General features: G+C 38.0%; 1 protein-coding gene across 1 annotated transcript in view; it reads left to right on the top strand.

The window, feature by feature from the left end:
• The window catches only part of CCDC88C (coiled-coil domain containing 88C), a 93,059-nt gene extending 72,923 nt beyond the window's left edge, over positions 1 to 20,136 (top strand). The window contains exons 19-30 of the mRNA XM_070941313.1: positions 340 to 501; positions 1,006 to 1,283; positions 2,439 to 2,582; positions 3,169 to 3,355; positions 5,056 to 5,201; positions 5,900 to 5,989; positions 8,386 to 8,624; positions 14,340 to 14,489; positions 15,040 to 15,105; positions 15,630 to 15,698; positions 15,958 to 16,259; positions 18,279 to 20,136. Coding sequence (XP_070797414.1) covers positions 340 to 501; positions 1,006 to 1,283; positions 2,439 to 2,582; positions 3,169 to 3,355; positions 5,056 to 5,201; positions 5,900 to 5,989; positions 8,386 to 8,624; positions 14,340 to 14,489; positions 15,040 to 15,105; positions 15,630 to 15,698; positions 15,958 to 16,259; positions 18,279 to 19,292 — 2,847 coding nt within the window. The 3' untranslated portion in view covers positions 19,293 to 20,136. The remainder of the gene's footprint in view (positions 1 to 339; positions 502 to 1,005; positions 1,284 to 2,438; positions 2,583 to 3,168; positions 3,356 to 5,055; positions 5,202 to 5,899; positions 5,990 to 8,385; positions 8,625 to 14,339; positions 14,490 to 15,039; positions 15,106 to 15,629; positions 15,699 to 15,957; positions 16,260 to 18,278) is intronic.
• Positions 20,137 to 20,592: the final 456 nt, after the last annotated feature.

The following is a 20,592-nucleotide window of genomic DNA, read 5'->3' as shown; positions in this document are numbered from 1 at the left end:
TCTCTCTCTCTCTCTCTCTCTAATATTCATTCCAATATTTTCTTAACCATGTTTTCATCTGTAGGAATCTCTTCCCTTTCCAATTCTGTGCAAATAGAATTCTAGCCTCAGTTATTACATGAATAATCAAATATACATTTTCTTTACTATAATTTCCTGGTAGAATCCCCAACAGGAATATCTCAGGTTTTAAATCAATATGCTGCTGCGTCATCTTCTCCAACCACATACAAATTCTTGCCCGATATAGCAGTTATATACTGTATAGCAGTTGATCTCAGACTATGTGAGCATTTTATTCTCTCCTACCTTACCAGTTATTTTTTTTTCTCTCTTCAGAATGCAGCCCTGCAAACAGGGATAGAGCTGCATAAGGAGCAACTAGCACGTTTGGAAATGCAGAATGGCTCCCTCAACAGCCAGATCCTGACACTACAAAAGCAAAATGCTTTCCTTCAAGAGCATAACACTGCAATGCAAACACAAACAGCTAAACTGCAGGTCAGAAGAAATCTATCTGAAAATTTTTGGTTATTTTGTTTCAGAGGAAGCAGAAAATAAATATTTTCTATCGTTAATCCAAATTACTTTCAATTGTCGGTGTGATGTATCTTCCTTTCAACAACCTGCAAGGCAATAAATTGAGTAGCCTATACTTTTTGAGAAAATTGGAAAATGTTTGGATTTGATTTGTTAAAACGCTTTATTTTGCTTTTTCTAAGATAAAAAAACAAAGACAAGGCAAAAAAATAAATAAAAACCAAAAACATAGATTAAAAAAGAAGGAAAATTGTGTTTAAAATTGCCTTTCACTAAATGGAGTTTGTGGATGTTCTGATTAAGTTCCATGCAATGTAGTTCTAATAGTTGGAAGTAAGCCAGTAAGAAAATTCTTAAAGAGACAGAGCAAAGAGAGATATGGTAGGAAAGAGGAGCATATGTTTTAATAGACAATTTCAGAAACTGGATCACTCTTTGTAATAGTAGATTTGTCATTTTCTTTAGGTGGAGAATTCAACCATAAATTCCCAGAGCACATCCTTGATGACTCAGAATACCTTACTCCAGAATCAGCAGCTGGCCAAGGAGCATGAATATGACAACCTGCTGAAGCAGAAAGAGCAGCTCAAAGCAGAATATGAGTCCCTTCTTCAGGATCATGAACACCTTGTGTTGCTGCACGAACGGCAGTCTACAGAATATGAAACACTAATCAAACAGCACAGCAACCTAAAAACCTTGCACAAAAATCTTGACTTGGAGCACAAAGATCTAGGGGAAAGGTACAGGGTTTTACTTCATAGTAGAAGTTTTCCTCTAGCTAATAACAGTAGTTGGAGAGAAGATTATCATATGGTGAAAATCTGATCTTTATTATCATTATGGCCAATGATGTTTAGATGATGTCCCTGAAGCATAAGTTCTTAAGTACAATAAATATCATTCAGAAATTTATCTTTTGGCAAGTTAACGACATAACCATCATATCCATTCAAAATAACTTGTTTTGAAATGAATAAATATATATTTTAATAAAATATCAGTTTTGAGCTCTTGTTTGTTAAATTGGATTTGTTTGAAAATTTCATATAGGTCTCACAATATATATTATGTATATACCGAAATTTGATTTATATATACATAATGTGGACAAAATTCAATAGTTCTGTTGATTTGAATGGGGACAAATGAAACATGCTTAAAAATATACTGCTCAAAAAAATAAAGGGAACACAAGCAGAAGACATCCGAGATCTGAATGAATGAAATAGCCTTATTAAATACTTTGTTCTTTACATACAGTAGTTTATACACTGCTCAAACAACTAAAGGGAACACAAAACTACTGTATGTAACGAACAAAGTATTTAATAAGGCTATTTCATTCATTCAGATCTCGGATGTCTTCTGCTTGTGTTCCCTTTATTTTTTTGAGCAGTGTGTAGTTAACTTTGGGTGAAATAATACGGAAGAACAACAGAATAACAATTATTGTTAAAGAGAAATCTTGTTTAAACTTTCTATGCTGATTGTGGCAACCCAATCATATTCATTCAAAATAATTGGTATTGTCCCCTCTTTTTTTTTCTTTTTTCTTTTTTTGATTTGATTTATATGCCGCCCTTCTCCGGAGACTCAGGGCGGCTTACAATGCATTAAGCAATAGCCTTCATACTTTTGTATATTTACAAAGTCAGCTTATTGCCCCCACAGTCTGGGTCCTCATTTTACCTACCTTAGAAAGGATGGAAGGCTGATGAGATTTGAGCCTGGTGAGATTTGAACTTGCAGTAATTGCAGGCAGCTGATGTTAATAACAGTGCTTTAATTTGCTGCGCCACCAGGCTCTTTGTTGAATTGGATTAGTTTGAAATTTTTATAGAGGCTTTATAATATGTTTTAAGGCAAAATTTCACATATATATTTGTTTCATACAGATACTGCAGTTTAATACAACACAAAACCGAACTAGAAGAAATGGAGATAATTTTAAAGACAGAAAAAGATGTTTTACAACAGGAGAAGAGAACAAGCACAATAATGACTGCAGAGAACCAGAAGCTTAGAGAAGAACTAGAAAGGTATCTGTTTTCAGAAATGATGCAGGCTGTTAATGTATATTAATGGGATAATTTGGTTAATCCATATCATTCTTAGAAATGTATACAAATGACTGCCTGCCTATTAGTTGAGTATCCTTAACATTTATGCTACAGTGGCTGCACTTGCTTACAATAACTATCTAGGTATGGAGGAGACAATTACTTTATATTAATTCATTAACTGTGTAGTTCTAAAAGTCTTGAACTGTGGTATAAACCTGCTTTCCCAGTTGTGGGAAAGGGCCTTCTACCAGACAAGCCTTAGGCTGTGGAATGTTCACCTGAATATGCCAGGTCCTTAGAAAATGATAAAAGCCCATTTCTTTTACAAATCTTTTGTTAGTTGAATTGATCTTGATTTTAATCATATTGTAACTTTAATATTAAGTAATATAATAGGATATTAAGAAATTGAATAGGATATTCAAATATATCTGTGTAGTAAAAACAATTAAACCAAAATTTTAATTGTTGACCTTGTTAAGATTTAAATTCTACAAAAGTTAAAAGTAATTAACAGTGCTGTGGTGTATTTGAATGGGAGTGTTTTGCTTTTCTCTTTGAGGATGAATATCTCACACACCAAACTTAAAGCTGAGTATGAAGGGCTTCATAGTCACACTAAGGAGCTGAAAACATCCTTGAATAATTCTCAACTAGAGCTGAACCGTTGGCAAGCTCGTTATGATGAACTGAAAGAACAGCACCAGACTATGGATATCACCTTAACTAAACTGGACAACCACTGTGAGGTGAGTGCTATGTGTTATGGGAATCCAAAAATATTACAGCTCTGAGAAATATCACTGCAATTCAACAGGTGTAGTATGCATAATCTGTTAGAACTGATTTACTCTTAAAACCATGGGTTAGGATTGGAATTCATGTTCAATCCTAAAAAATTGAATTGTGAGGAAAAAGAGGTCTTTAAAGCTCAGTGACAGTAGGGAGAAAAATCTTTCTAACCCTCCATTTACCCCATCTTAGAATTGTTTTTACTTTTTCTAGACTAGCAAAAGAGGAAAATAAAAATTCATCTCCATACAGATAGTTCTTGACTTACAACCACAACTGGGACTGTAATCATGGTCACTGAGCAAAGTGGTGCTTCACTGCTACATGACCCTAAACCTAGCACTCCTGGTTGTGGCCATTAAATGATCTTACAGAGTTCCAGATAAGGAGTGTGGGGTACCTCAGGAGGCAGGAAGAAGACCCTGAGAGGCTCTGGAGCTGAAAATCCTCCCTGGTCAACTCCAGGCATGATTTTCAGCCCCCAAGCAGAAAGGCATCTATGCATGGAGTGATCCTGGCCTCCCCTGAAGCATCCTACACTCCTTTCCTTATCATGCTGCCTCTCCACTCTCTGCTTGGATTTCACCTTCCTCTCATCTCTAAGGCTAGCTGAAAGAACTGCTTGCCAAAACAGTGCAGCTTTGCTCTATGAATGGAAAAGAACTCCTTCAGCATTCACATGTTCAAGATTTGAGCTCTGCTTCTGACCTCACTAAAGGCGTTTAGCTCCTCTCTATGGGCAGAAAGGAACTCCTTCAATGGGGCACAGGAACAGATCTTGATTCTGTATCCTTCCAAGGGAGTTCAGCTCTCCATGACAAGCAGCTCTTTTAACCAGCCCCCCAGAGAGGAGAAGGAGTTTGCAAACTTCTCAGCAGTTTCTCAGCAACTTGCAAACTTCCCTGATGGCTTCCCCATTGACTTTCAGGGGAAGCTGGTAGAGAAGATTGCAAATGACAATCACATGGTTGCAGAGTGTTGACAACTGGTTGTAAGTGTGAAGTACCAAGATCGCCATCATGTGACCACATTTGTGGTGGTACAACATTTTGCAATCCTTTCTGAGCAGTTGCAATTCCAAACTGTTGTAAGTCAATGACTACTTGAAATATCCTTTAAAATTTTCCCTGACTGCATTTAGTATTGTAAGAAGGTAAAGGTAAAGGTTCCCCTCGCACATATGTGCTAGTCGTTTCTGACTCTAGTCTTAGTCATGTGGCTGTCATGACTAAAAGCCAAAGGCTCATGGAACGCTGTTACCTTCCCACCAAAGGTCCCTATTTTTCTACTTGCATTTTTTACATGCTTTCGAACTGCTAGGTTGGCAGAAGCTGGGACAAGTAACGGGAGCTCACCCCGTTACGCGGCACTAGGGATTCAAACCGCTGAACTGCCAACCTTTCGATCGACAAGCTCAGTGGCTTAGCCATTGAGCCACCGCGTCCCTTCCATTTAGTATTGATTAGGTCCAATTTTGCTCAGTGCTAATTGTGTATCTTAAGTGCTGGTGGTTGTATTATGAATGCTGGTACTGAAGTTCAAAAAACTGCTCACTGAGCAGAGATTTTTCATAAATAAAAGTCTTCGTTTTGGTTGCTTTGCAACATGTGGACAAATGTGTGCAGAAAACCTCATCCATGGTATGTCTGTTAAATAGCTGCTTGCTCGACTAAAAGGAAACTTGGAAGAAGAGAATCATCACCTTCTCAGTCAAATCCAACTATTAAGTCATCAGAATCAAATGTTGCTGGAGCAGAACATGGAGAATAAAGAACAATACCATGAGGAACAAAAGCAATATATGTAAGAGAAGTAATCCTTTTGCATACTGATCTTGACCCATGAGATTAATATTATGTCACAGGGATGAGGGAGCAGGAAAGCTTTTTAAAAGAGATCATTGCGGGCAGCCAAAAAGCAATGCATGAAATTTCTCTGCAACTGTAGCATGCTTTTGCTAAATGTAAGCGTACAGTTCATTGTGTATGTTTTAGTCTGATGTTTGGGTATGAAAATAGGTGCAAGTCATTGAACTTGTTAAATGAAAAAAAAAAAAGAAAGGTTTATTCCCAGTCACCATTGTTGTCAGCACCAATAATGCATGACATGTTGTCCTATATGAGCTTTGATGTATAATTTCTGCTAGGGTCAAGTCATATCACAGTGTATTGTAATACTTGTCACCAGGTTCTTTGTGATTGATTGGTTGCTAGGTAGATAGATTGGGGAGGGAGGGAGAGGGAGAAGAAAGAGATAGATAGACAAACAGAAACAATCCTATTTATAGGCATATTTCTCAGGCAATATTTAAGTATGTTTAAGTATGTTTAAATTAGATATTAAGTTAGATATGACCTGAGAAGGATTTTTTATGTTGCTATCAGGGATATTGACTTCTTTTCCTGGAAAAATATTATAGTTCAATTTTAGCATTGTAATGTCTCCTCAGCAAATAACTGTAAATTTCTAAATTTCTCTTCATTATATATTTTTTGTAACAGTGATAAATTAAATGCCTTAAGGAGACACAAAGAAAAATTGGAAGAGAAAATAATGGATCAATACAGGTTTTATGATCCAACTCCAAAAAAGTAAGTTTTATATAGGAAAATATGTCTTATTATCACATTCAAATCAATTCATAAGATACAAGCTGTACTTCAGTCATCACACTTTGACTTACTAAGTTGACATATGAATAAACCATGATGCCCTTTCTGTAAGTGGAAACATGAGGAAGCCTTCACTTAGCTATAGGCTTCTGTTTTAGAAAAAATTATAGATAGTAGACAGTACATTAAATCAGTACTGCAAATTATACATCAAATTAAGATATGGTTTCTAAAACCCCAATTTTGGATGTGGCACAATTGCATGTATAAGAATGGTTTCTAATTAGAATTAAATTCTGCATTGGATTTTCTTTTTAAATACAAAGTTAATCTAGGCATCAAAGCTTGCTCACACAGTTTAGTTAGTCATACTAAGAGGGAATTAAAGATATTTTCCAATAAAAGACATATAAAATCCTTGCAACCATTAACATACACAATACTAACTCAGTGTATGTTGAAGAGATACATGGTTTTAGTGCAATTTAAAGGGAAGATTTCTAGCTCAGTTTTGAAATTAGGGTTGTTGGTGCTCTCTGAGCTTGGTTGTTTTCTTGCAGATGTTTCATTATCCAGGTTAGGTATAACATCACCGATAGTGTTACCTAGTTTGTATAATGAAACATCTTCAAGAAAGCAACCAAGCTCAGAGAGCACCAATGATCCTTCATTAGTGAGATATGCACGATATCAGACCTCCGGACTTTTCGTCGGGCCCTGAAAACACACTTATTCCATCTAGCCGGGCTGGCTTGAACCCATCCTCTCAGTTTTAATTGAATTCGGTTTTAATTGGGTTGTTTAAATTTTGGGCTGAAATTATTTAATTGTTTTTTAAACTGTTTTTAAATTTTATATGCTATGTTTTATCTCGGCTGTACACTGCCCTGAGTCCCGCAGGAGAGCGGCGGTATAAAAATAAAATAAAATAAATAAAATAAATAAATAAAATTAGTGCAAGTTAATAAGAATCTCAGTGCCAGCGTTCCAGAAAACCCCAACTCTGAGTAAAGACACGGAAGCAAGCATTTTCCAAAGTTCTCTTTACTAGAATAGGTAAACTGGCACATCTGGGAAAACCCGAATCTGAAAGGCCCGGGTTTTTCCTCAGTAAATCAAACCCCCCAAAAACCATTCCCTCACTCCCCAGCCGATCACATGCTCCAATCAACATCCGTCCCAACTCGACTCAGCCCCCTGACCACTCCTTCTCCAGATGCTGGATCACCCTGACCTTGACCGACAGGAAGAATGCTATTATGTCTACTAACAACCCCACTCCTTAATCCCCCCTCCTACTTCCCACACATGAGAAGGTGGCAGCACTGAAGCTTCCGGCCTAATATGGCTTCCAAAGCTGACCATCAGGTTGCAGGGACATTACAGCTTTTCAATTTCTGCTCTATTCTACAATAAAACATTTTCTGCCATTGTTAGGCTTTACAACTTTGCCAACATACACATGTACACGCACACACAAAAGATACAACCTGCTTGTTATATTTCCAACAATGCCAAATATTTATTTTAGCATGATATGCTGATAAAAGAGTAGAAAGTTCAATGGAAGAAAAATATGACATTTACTTCAAATATTTCCTAGAATAAGAGGTCACCCAATTCCAATAGAATCCTGGAAAAATATAGCAAGGGGGAAAAATACAGTGTGTAATTAAACTTTTGAATTTTCTACCACAAAATGTGCTACCTACCAATTTGACTGCGTTCAAAAAACAGGTTGGACCATTTTATAGAAAACATAGGAATTCATGCGTGTTGCCTTGATGGCAATGTGCCATCTGCTGAAAAATTAGTGGTCTTCCTTGTGCCGTTGGTTGACCACTGTGAGAACAGACTGCTGGTCTAGATGGGTGAGGGGTACCAATGCACCAGAACACTGCTTATATTTTTACTATAACTCAGAGAGAGGTAGTAAAATATTTGGTAATTTGTAAATAGATTGGACCATAAGGACTTCTAGTTTTTTACCAAAAAGTTTTTAAATAGATCTTTTATATGGTGACCCCATTTTATGGCCTTGATAAAAAAAGAACCTTTATAACCAACAGAATTCAAAAATATTCCATTTGTACCACTTGTTTTAAGTCATAATTAATTAATTAATTAATCTTACTGACTTTCTTGCTGTAGAGTAGCAGTCCCCAACCTTTTTGTGGCTCTGTGGACCGGCCACGGTAGTGGGGGGGGAGAGGGGGTGGTTTTGCATGTACCTGCTGCTGGTGCATATGGAGCTTTGCATGCTTGCCTGCCGCTTGCACAGTCCGGGCGTTGGGGATCCTTGTTGTAGAGAATGAGAAAATTAAGTGAAATAATTATTGTTTAAAATGTAAGAGGAAAAATATTTCCAATAATAGGAAAAACCACTGGATAGGAGCTAAAGCCTTGGCTAAATTCATGAAGCCAAAGAAAGAGCCAACAAGAGAACGAGTGAAATCTTCAGCAGATAGTTCTCCATCCCAGTTAGAAAGCATGGAGACAGCAGGTTCACAATCTCCATCACAGCTACCCAAGCAACAGAAGAGTCTGGAAACTACCTCCAAAGAGTTCAGCTTCGTGGAAGACAAAGAGCATAAGGCAGGACCCATGGTCAAAGGTAGGCGTTGCGTTTCATTGGAGAGTGAATTAGCTTTGTAGCACCATCCTGATTAGCTTTTGCCGACAATATTTTGTTAATGAAGAACATGTTGAGTTTGTAATCCAATTAATAATCCCTTATGTTTGGCGCTGATATCCTTTAGGCCTTTTAACAAAATGTGATTAAGTATCTAGGTGAAAGAGCTAGCCATAAGTATAGACTTATGGATAGAAACTAATCAAGGAGAGAAGCAACCTAGAACTAAGGAGAAATTTCCTGATAGAACAATTAAGTGGAACAACATGCCTCCAGAAGTTGTGAATGCTCCAACACTGGAAGTTCTTAAGAAAAGATTGGACAGCCATATCTGAAATGATATAGGGCAGTGATGGCTAACCTTTTCCAAACCAAGTGCCCAAAGCATGTGCATGTGCGCGCGAACACACGCGCATGCACTCAGACCCACAAAATACAATGCGTGTGCAGGCCACATGCATATGCCCCATCCCTGCACATGCACACGTGGCCCCCGCGCATGCACGCATGGCCCCTGCATGCACCCTGTCATCCGTGCATGCTTGTGCGCCTCCGCACATGCCCCACCCCCATGCCCCCTGTGTATACCCCATCCCCGCATGCATCCTGCCCCCCGCACATGTGTGTGTTCCCCCCCATGCAGTGCCCCCCCCACGCATATGCGGCAGAGAACCGAAGACCAGCTGGCCGGCAGGAGGCTCGCGTGCATGCGTAGCAGACCTGAACTAGGGCAACGACTCATGTGCCCACAAAAAGGGTGCTGCATGCCACCTCTGGCACGCGTGCCATAGGTTCGCCATCACGAGTATAGGGTTTCCTGCCTAAGCAGGGAGTTGGACTAGAAGACCTCCAAGGTCCCATCCAACCTCTGTTATACTGTTATTATATTAAAGTGTTTTCCCTTTCCCTTCATCTATTTAGAAATATGGACTAGGGCAGAGTTGTTGACACCAATGTTGTGCAGATAAAAAGAATCCTTTGGCATGAGGTTCCTTGTCAGCTTCAGGCTCAAGCTTGCCACTTTGGAATTAATTCTGAAAATTAAGCAGGTGTTTCTTTCACAAAGACAAATACATTTGTTTTTTTTGCAATGCAGGCTTTTTTTTTTAATACTTCAGTTCAAAGTGCATCATAATTCTCAGCAACAAACAGGGCTTTTTTATGGTGAGACATTTGTCTTTAAAGCCCTTGGTATCCTGAAGATTTATTTTTACTATGGCGTCATAGATTTCCAATTTTTTTTTTGTTGACATTTTGTTGTTCTGTATATTATTTTTGTGTTCTTTTAAGGTTGTAGTGCTGTTCTTAGACTTGTATTTTAATTTTCTGTTTATTCTATCAGTCACGTGGAGCTCTAATTAAACTATAACTGAACTATTGCACTATTGTTATATGCCATAATGTACATGCTAATTCTACATGTTTATCAAGTATTAGCTGCTTTACGCTACCTTCATAGTATAGGTGCATTCTGTTAATAAGCTCGGTTTCTAATTGCAATGATGAGTCATTTTTGCATATTGGGACTTTTCTATAAAGCAGAAACATCCCCAGAGTTTGTTTGTAACCCGCCTAATTTTTCTGCATTGCAAAGTGTAGTCTGACTTGATGACAGCAGGGGGAGCAAAGAGAAAGGGATCAGCAACACAGATCCAAATATGAAAAATGTGAAGGATCCTTAATAATATAATATTTGCTTATGTATTTTATTGCATAATACGTCTCGGTAAAGAATTGAGTAGACTTCATTGATAATAATTGATGGGTAATATTTGCTTCAATTAAAAACATTTCTGGAATAGACCTGTCCCTAATTCTTACCTTGACTTAAGCACTACAAAACCAGGAAACTATGTTGATTATTGTAACACATGTTCTTGATCTGTACTGATACTGTACAAGTAGTCCTTGACTTATCATCACAATTGGGACCAGAGTTTCAGTCATTGGGTGAAGCAGCCATTAAGTGAGATGCCCCGTGTGACTGCTTCATTCAGCAAACTACAATCCTGATTCTCCCAGTTGCGGTTGTTAACCTACCACTTGGATCATTAAGCAGACAGAGCGAAACAACTGCCTGTGAAAGGAGGGCAGGCAGCTTCCCTGTGCTGGACTGGAGAAACAAAGCTGAGATCTTTAGGGTGATCTTTCTCCATTCCAGTTCAGGAATTCTCCTCCCTTCCTTGTACAAGCAGAAGAGAACTCTGGCACTGGGCTGGAGAAACAAAACTGGAATCTTCAGATCTTCACTTCCCTATCCCAGTGCAGAAGTTTCCCCTACCCGTGTGGAAGGGAACTTCTGTGGCAAGCTGAGGAAATGAACCTTGGATCCCAAAGATCCAAGCTACATCTCTCCAGTCCAGAAAATATTTCCATCATCTGTGCAGTCCCTTCTTTGTGAGGTGCTTCAGGGCTTGGTATTGTCTCCCTTCTTATTTATCTTCTACATGAAGCTGTTGGATGAGGTCATCTGATGGTTCAGAGTGAGGTATCCTTAGTATGCTGATGATACCCAGCTTTATATCTCCATCCAGGTCACCATGAAGGCCTGAATGAGTAAAATAGGCTTCAATTCAACCCAAACAAAACCGAATATCTCTTTTGGATCTCTGGTTTCAGAGATCTTTCATGGGTTCTGGATGGGGTGGCAGTACCCTCAGACAGACCCAGTGTGCAAACTGGGCCTCATTCTGGACTTATGGCTCTTGCTCAAAGGCCAGGTAGTGGCCTTGAATAGGAGGGCCTTTGCACAGCTTCATGTTAGGTGCCAGTTAACACCTGTTTATGGACTGGGGAAGGGACTGCTCATGGTCACTCATGCCCTCCTAACCTCTATGTTAGATTACTGCAAGTGGCTTTATGTGGGGCTGCCCTTAAAGGGTATTCAGAAGCTTTGACTGGTGCAAAACGCAGCAGCATGGGCAGTTCCTGGAGCCAGTTACTGGCAGGAAAGGCATCCCCAGGTACCGTCAGCTAGGGAGTACTGACTGGTGAGACTCAGAAGGAGAGCCTTTTCTGCCATGGCAGCCGCTCTTTGGAACATCATTCCCTCCCCTCTGAGATTAGATTGGTCCTGTCCTTATTGGCCTTTTTGTAAAGCCTTGAAAACTTAACTTTGTGTTTGAGCCTGGGGTCTTGACCATGGTTGTATGGATGATGCCTGGTTGCTGTATGGTTTTATTTTTGTTTTATATTATGTATTTTGTGTTGTTTTTATTGTAAACTGCCTTGATTTTTATAAACTCAAATAAATAAATGTTTATCTCATAAAAGAAATTATAATGTATGTTTAATCATAAATACTAGAGCAGCCTTTCTTAACAGTATTGTACCCTGGAGGAACTCTTGAAATACTTTTCAGGCCTCAGAGATCCTCTGCATAAAAATGAATATAGCTACATCTAGCATTGCCTAATGTGCAACCTTCAGAAAATGATGTGAGGGTTTTTTTCCCCAGCCACAAGCTATTGTGGAACAGCACTTGAGAAAGACTGTTCTAAAGGCTGCTGTTTACTATCTTACGTAAACCTTATCTGGTTAACAAGGGCTGTAGAAATGCTTAGTCCTTGTTCATGTCAACAGTTTTCTTGGATGTTTGAAATTACGTTTTAGTTATTTCTGTTATTTTTTTCCCTTTTTTCTGGGGTCTCTGGGTGATAACACTTAGCAGTTCAACGTAAAAAGATTGCCTTTTTGAGAAGCACAAGCAAGCCCAAGGAAAAGTCTCCAAAGTCTCCATCGAATAACTCATCTCTCTCTAATCGTCTCCGGTTCTGGTCGTCTTCTGACATCCCATCTTCTCCTAATGAATCATTTTCTTTCTCAGAAACAAAAGATTTCTAACCTCTTCTCCTATCATTTATTCCCAATGCATTTCCAGTGTTTTATTTTTGAACAAATGAAATCTATAGCCCTTCTATACACAGTCATAGATGCTCAGCGTATAACTGAGACAGAATAAATGCAAGATCAAATCAAGTCAACACGGACAACATTTTCCCATCAGTAAAATGAAGGACCTTGTTGCACAATGTGGACTATTTCTTCAGTGCCGTACACTTTAATGGGGCATGACATATTGTACCTATAATTTTGCAAGTACTTTTGGTGATGGTGCACATACTGAGTAAGTGAACCTGTTGTGTACTACACTAATGCTTTGCAGATTTGCCCATGTGCCTCATGTCCTGTCCAGATGTTAAAATAGATTTTTTGTTGCTGTGTCACTGGCAATGCATCCTTTTCATAATATTCTGTTCTGCGTTAAAAAATAACTCCTAACAAATTTTGCAATTTCTCCTATATCCATTGTGCTGCTTGTCTCTTGTCTAATATTATTGCGGTGTAAATATGAAAATATAGAGACCTCTGCCATTGATGAAAATAGCTTGATAATAATCTATGTCTTGCTTTGTTTTAAATGCTAAGCCAACCGTCACTTCAAAATAGGTATTAAAGTTGATTTTTGTTCTGATTGGCAAACACCATTGCAATCTATATAGTAAACAGCCACAGTTGCAGCTGTGCTTAGCCAGTTAACATTAAATGCCATAGCAGTGCATCAGAATGAACACTGTATTCAACAGATGCTTATCTACTTGCAACTACATGTAATTGATTTGTCTTCTGCTGCTTCAGCCATGGTTTGCTTGATTAAATTTAGCATGCTACTTCAATAGCATGGAATGGTTTGTGCCTTTTCTTTGCTGTTTTAGTTGACTTAAAAATGTTATGCTCTTAGACCAGCTTTGCTATGAGTGATTTCAGGAGCTTCTACAATGCAGGAGAAATTATATATATAATTTTAGATAAATGGCTCAGTCTCCTTATATCTTTCTTAGACTTAAAAAAAATGTAAATAACTGAGGTTTTACTATTTTACTTCTTGGATTATCTGTGCCACTTTGAATTTCATGTAGATAATTCTAAAAGAAGGTTTCTCAACTTTGGCCACTTGAAGATGTGTGAAGATTCTCCATGATAGCTGGAGAATTCTGGGAGTTGAAGTCCACACCTCTTCAAGTGGCTGAGATTGACAAACATTGCTCTTGAAACAATTGGAAGGAGAACGCTTCTAATTCATTCTTTAAAAAGTCAAGTAGGACATTTTTTTCCAGAAAAGAAGGAATTCTGTTCTCTCTCATAATAATGAATGAATTTTGCTTCATTACTATAGCAAATATATTTAGTGGAGTGGAATGGATTGCAGTATTAAATCATATTAGCAACAGAAATCCCTAAAGGATATGATGTGTTGCAAATGTTGAACAGAAATATTGAACAGAGAGACTCAGAAGCCAAATTCTACTCAACTTTCTCTTTTTAAAAAATAAATAAATTCCACTTAATTTGGTATAATACTCCAAAACACTTGTGCTTAGGTTTTCAGCCAATAACTGAAGTGATTCCTCCCCTACCCAAAATCATATGATATATATATATATATATAGCTCCTTCTGTTCCATAATGTATGTAAAGTGCTATTCATTCCTTTGTCACTCATTCTTGCTGATCTAAAATTAGGTTAGAAAATGGGATAAAAATAGATAATATCTGATCATAAATGAAAAGATTTTAAAATCAGAAGAATTTGATGGTACTGTTTTTCTCTAAGTATGCATTTCTAAGGCGATAAGAACCTATGTCTCTTGTCTCTCACTTCTTTAAATGTTTCAATGTTTTCCCATTTGATGTTAGGGGATTCAAATCTGAAGAGAGTTTCACATTGTGGAGGCAGCAATGACCACATTGAAAATACAAGAGATCCTGCTATTAAACAGTGCTATACGGACTCAGGTTCCAGGACTTTCTCTGCTCCAATCTCTAGACCACCGAACAGACCAAAAGGTAGGTGTATAGCATGTTTATCTTCATGGGGATTTTTTTTCCCAGTAAGATATTATTAGTTCCTGAGAAATGAAGTTCAGAAGAAAGAAAATTTTATGTATTTAAAACATTTACATAAAAAAAACTTCAGGGTGGTTTGCAGCCAATAAAACAGTATAAAACAATATAAAACTAAAAGCAGAAAAACCTGACGCCACTATCACACTTCTCTGATGTACCCACATTCTCATACCACCTTGATCTTGCCCTATTCCAACCCTTGGCAGAAGAGCCAGGTTTTAACTGCTGTCTGGAAGGATAAGGGGATCTGTTGGATATCAAGGGGGAGAGTGTCCCATAGAGCAGGGGCTGCAATGGAAGAGGCATGCTTCCGAACATCCACAGATGGTAATGTTTAAGGGAAAGGATCTAGCTACTTTATCTTTGGTGAGGCAGACGTCCTTGAAGAGAAGCGAGCCTGCAGATAATGACTGACATTATACTAGCCAACTGAATATATCACATGTCAAAGAGCAAACAATACTTTTTTTAAAAATGTTACATTTTTCAGGCCATAATTCAGATGATGACCTGTATGCTAATTCCTCTGCAGCACAACTTTCCAACAAACAACACAGTAAGTTAAGCTCTTTGCCTTTGATTCTGGTCCTGGGGCTTGGATGGGAATGATCCTCAAATATTCAGGGTTATTTTCACAGAAGAAGATGGCTACAATAGGGTGAATGAAGTCAGCAAGTTCTATTTTAAAGGGAAGTTTTATCCCCAGTCCTTGAGCTTCAAAATAACATAACATGAGAAGAAATACAGACTTCTTTGGTGCTACTGAAGATGTTTCTTGGAAGATAAGCAGTTGTTTTATCCTGAGGCACCTTAGTCCCTCTATCCTTTGCTGTCAATACAGACAGGTATCAGTTTTCAGATAGAAAAACCCAACCTGAAAACGCTTGCCTGCAAAGTGTTTGCTCTACTATTGACCCACGTCCTCTAATAAATTGGTTTTAGAGGATGATTATTCCAATGGAGAAACCCGGTCTTCTTTCTTTCTAACCTGATGCAGCCTAGAAGCTGAGAATTCTCTCTCTCTCTGATTTTTTTGTTCTTTATTCTGTTTTTTTCTTTCTTTTTTTTAATTTCCTGCAGTGTCTGGGTCAGATAGCTTAGAGAACAGTGAAAATACATCCAGTAACAGCTCCCCTTTAAGCCTGAAAGGTATGATATTTTCCCAACAATATTCATGTACTACAATCCCTTAATGATTAGGCAGGAATGTTCATACATTAAATCTTAATATTTTGGGTAAGGCTTGCATTTCCCCCCACCCTGCTCCGTAAAATGCAGATTCTATGGAATGCAAATAATAAATCAGTATTTGTATATATGGGTGCCCTAGTCCTTTTATAAGGATGTGTCAAATATTTTTAATATAATAAAAGAAGGTGATTTTATATCTTTGAATTTCTTGATACAGGATCTTATGACTATATTCGTGACAGATCAGAAAGCTTTAGCAGTGAAGATATGGTGCTAATGAAAAATATGCTTGGCACATCTAGAGATGGTCTGTTTTGTTCCACCTCTTCTGCAGTTGTGGGCTCAAACACTAAACAGAGTTCCTCATTTAATAAGAATGGTGCATTGTTATATGATACATCTCAAAAAGGCAATCATGTACAGAAGCAATCTGTTAAGCACCAATCTGCCTCGCTGGGTAATGAGATGGTAACCTTAGAAGAATTCCTGGAAGAAAGCAACAGATTATCTCCAATGAAAGTAAGTAAATTATGCAGAAAACACATTGTTGTCTGTATGGGGATAGAAGATCATGAAAGGGAAATGCTACATTACATACTATGAGGCTCTGGTTGCTAGTGGAACAAGCAGGTTTATCCCACAGGCTGAATAAACCTTTGAATTCCACTAACAAGTCTCCCCCCCCTCTCTCTCTCTCACCCCCACCCCCCCCTCCCTCTCCCTCCCTCCCTCCCTGGTTCTGTTGATAAAAATTTATGGAAATTATTATTACTGAATGATATATCATGTTTATTTTTGTATTATATATAGGTAATTGTAATAATTCAGTTTGTCACCATAGGAAGGAGAATGGAGGTAAAAATAAAGTATATAGACTCTTTTAAGAGTAGGGGTGGCCAATGTTTGACCCATATGGATCTTTTTTTTTATTACAAAAGTTTTACAATTACATTTTCACCCCTTTTTTTTTTCCCCCACAACCCACCCCAAACTTCCCAACCTCCCTAACCCTCCCTAACCCTCCCCTGCCCCCCCAGACTTCCACACAGTATACTCATATCAGGTAAAAAAAAAAACCCTTAATATAAAACTTGTATAAAACTTGAACCCCTCCCTCCCCACTACAATTTTTCTTTTTATCTTGATTATATTAAAATATTTCTAATACATTATTTTCAGATAAAAGCTATTTGATACTTCCTAGTTTGATATTTGTTCTGAACATATTCTATCCACTTTTTCCATTCCCATTCATAAGTCTCTTGTGAACAGTCTTTTAAGTATGCTGAGATCTTCGCCATCTCTGCAAAACTGGCCATCTTCAAAGTCCATTCCTCAATAGTGGGCAAAGCTTCGTTTTTCCAATATTTACCTATCAACAATCTTGCTGCTGTTATGGATCTTTTATTACTGCAATATACCTTTCAGACGGAAATATCAAAAAACTAAACTTGCATGCAGGCAAGGTTCTGACCTTTATTATATTTATGTACAAAACAACACTCCAGTGTTTGCTTGCTTGCTTGTTTTGTGAGGGGAAGACAAAAGTATAAGATGGGGTGCAAATTTAAAGGCTATAATTTTAAAAACAATTTTACTAGTTTTTCTCCTAGTAAATAGATGTTCTGACATGCCCTCCATGGCAGAGAAAGGTCCATCTTCAAAAAGAATACCCACTCCTTAATTAGGATGAAATGTTTGGTGGCCCTTAAAGAAAACAACCTGTATTTTTTGTTCTCATTGTTTCCATTAGGCTGTAATCCTTATAAGGTATTCACTTCTATGTACAATTAAAATGGACTTGTATTTATATTAATTTAAGATTGCAGTCCCATTCTCACTCTAACCATACTCAGATGTACTGACAGACATTAATCTCAATATGGTAGGAGGCAACTCAGTTCTGAAGCCTAGTTTTTATATAAGCTTATCTTCCTTCTATATTAATATAATTATATTAATATAATATTTTAAAACAAGCAGGCTTATGAATATACTAAACTTTCTGCTGCCTTGCATTCTAGAAATGCATCCTAAGATTTTTTTTACCATATTGGAAAGTTGGCTGTACAATCATGCCCTGTTTCACTGGAATCTACTGCAAATCACTACAGCTCTAAAACATCCATTTGGCCTGGATTTTATGCCAGTTTGTTCTTCAATTGTGATTACACAAGCATTTTGTTTAAAACATTTTATATTGTCCTCTTTTCTGCTTAAAAATTATACTACTCAAGACCATCAAAATGTTTTCGGATTGTGTCTGTGTGTCTGCTTACAAGTAAACAGCTATGGATACTTAATGCATAAGTGCAGCTAGTTGCAAATAACTTAGTTTGGTCTAATCCTGCATTAAAACTGGTTTGTATTTCATATTATAGATAAGTTATTATGAAGAATAAGTATTTTTGTGATAAATAATTAATATTCATTCAATTACTGATTAACTTACTGCCCAGAGCTTCTCTGTGAGTGAAATAGGTATTTAAAAAGTTTAGTATATAAATAAATAAAATTTTATTTCAATCCTCTTTTTAGGATGTATCCAGTAAAGATGACTTGCTGAGTGACTATTTCAGAAAAGCCAGTGAGCTTCCATGCCCTGGAGGTCAGTTTCCACAGTCACACAGGAAGGAGCCAAGCAAGACACCTACCAGTTATGTCAGTCCAACTATAAAGTTGCCTGGCGCTGCTGAAGATGGAAGACCAGCTAAACCAGGCCACTACCTGAAACCAAATCCTGGACCATCAGAATCAGAACCTGTGGCAAACTCCAATAAGCTTACCCATGGACCTCGAAATCAAGCCAGTCGAGCATCAAAGCCATTGGCATCCTCTCAACAGAATAACAACATGGGCAGGCAGAGCGCTTCACTGAACCGGGCCTATAGCTTGGCTTCAGCAGATCTTCTGAGAGCCACTAGCGCTGATGTGTACAGACGATATGACAGTCTTCCAAAGCCTGTGGCTGCAGATAGGCAGATAGGCAAGGACTCAGACAGCCAGACTTCCCAGCTGCCTTTAGCGTCTATTTCTCAGAGCTTTCTGAGAGAAAGATCACAGCCTACAAAAATAATGGGTTCTTTGCAAAGTGTGGATTCTCGCTGTCGACAACTTGATGTCAGGCGCCTTTCTCTTGCCCCTCCGAAAGATGAGAGATCACTCTTGTTCCCTCCATTTTCTTTTTCTTCCACCACTTCTAAGGATGACCTTTCCTCTCAGCCACAGGAACTGGCAAAAGTAGATTTAGAGCAACACGGTTCTCCACAATATGGATCTAAAACCAAATCAAAGTCATTGTTGCAAAGTGGGGAGATCTCCACTGGGACTCCTGTCAGAATTGTTCCTAACAGTACAGAAGGGAACAATCTTCAGGGAGCTGGTTCAATTGACATTCACATTGCCAAATGCCCAAATCCATCACCAGAAAATAAAATTTTGGCAGAGGGCATTGAGGAAACAAACAAAGGGCTTGGTTCCAAGAACCCTCCTTCGTCAACCGAGCCCCCTGTTGATCAGCAAACGGTTTGGTATGAATATGGCTGTGTGTGACTCCACGCTTCTACTTTGCCGAGGATTGTATAAGATATGTTTCACTACTGAAAATTGAGTGACATCGGGTGACGCTGGGAGATTTGCTAAACACTGTTGTCTTAATTATCTTCTGGATGCTTTATACCTCAGTAGAAACAGGTATACTTGAGGTTTAAAACTGTAACAGTTCTGATGTCTAGAAGACAGAATGATTCAACCATCTCCTCTTCTTTCTCTTCTTCGATTCCAGGATCGTATTCCCATAGTCTGGGGTGCTTACTATTTGGTCCTCTTGTGCCTTTTGCAGGCCTTTTTCTTTTACTTTTTGGGAAATTGTATCTGTGTGCTTGTCTACTGAGCTCAAATCTTATTCACTTTACACACAATTGCCTGTTCTTTTTAAATGCTATCTTTTTACGATTCTAAAATATTATTTTGGCTGTTAAAAGCAGCATAATGCAAGTGTGTCGTCTTTGCACTGGTTACCTTATTACCAATTAGAGACTTCTTAAAATATCCTGGCTTCTTTGCTGCACTTAACACTAGTGCAGTACAGATGCTGCCGTTTTATATGTCTGTGATATTTTTATTGAAAACACTGGAAGTAATGCACCCTTATTGAGGGGCATAGTCTCCTTTAAATGACAACTTTCTTTGCACTGGGCCGATCTGTTTACCATTCCATGCATTCAATCACTTAATGGCCCCATTGGTTGCCTAGAGAACCTGTGTAGCCAGTCTGCCCTCCTAATGTGTACAGTTCTTTTGTCTAAATGATATATAGGAGATCTTTTAAAATGATGTCAATGGATATTGGAATGTTGAAGCTTACAAGCTATCTCAATAAACAATTGCAAGTTCAGGCTCTGGTTCTAATTTGGTCAGCATGATCTGTGTAGAAACCAGATTCCATTTATATACATATTTTTATGAAATCATATTTATATCCAGATGAAATATTTTATTGTATGAATTTCATTGGCTCCTTGTGCAGATCTCCTGTTTAATTGTTTGCTTATAAAGAGATTCTTTCTAACAGATTGACATAATCATAAAACTTCTCTGGATGTCATAGAAAAAACTGTAACAGATCTCACACACAACCAGTGATTAGAGTGTGTCATAGTTTATAGCAGTCACATTGTGAGAAGAGCAGGTATGTAATAAAGACTTTTTAAAATACAAATATCTGTCAAAACTGTCACTTTCTCCCAGAAAAAAAGTGTTATTAAGCGTTGCTCCAAAATGTAGGCTGTCACAATGCACACCCTTTTTAACAGAGCTTTAATATGTGTGAGTGTGTAGGCTGGTATCACCT

This window comes from Pituophis catenifer, unplaced genomic scaffold (genome assembly GCF_029215685.1).
Source record: "Pituophis catenifer annectens isolate HBS135680 unplaced genomic scaffold, rPitCat1.0.hap2 SCAF_1, whole genome shotgun sequence".
NCBI lineage: Eukaryota > Metazoa > Chordata > Lepidosauria > Squamata > Colubridae > Pituophis > Pituophis catenifer.
The sequence above is the reverse complement of the archived record's forward strand: the minus strand, read 5'-3'. Positions and strand labels throughout refer to the sequence as shown.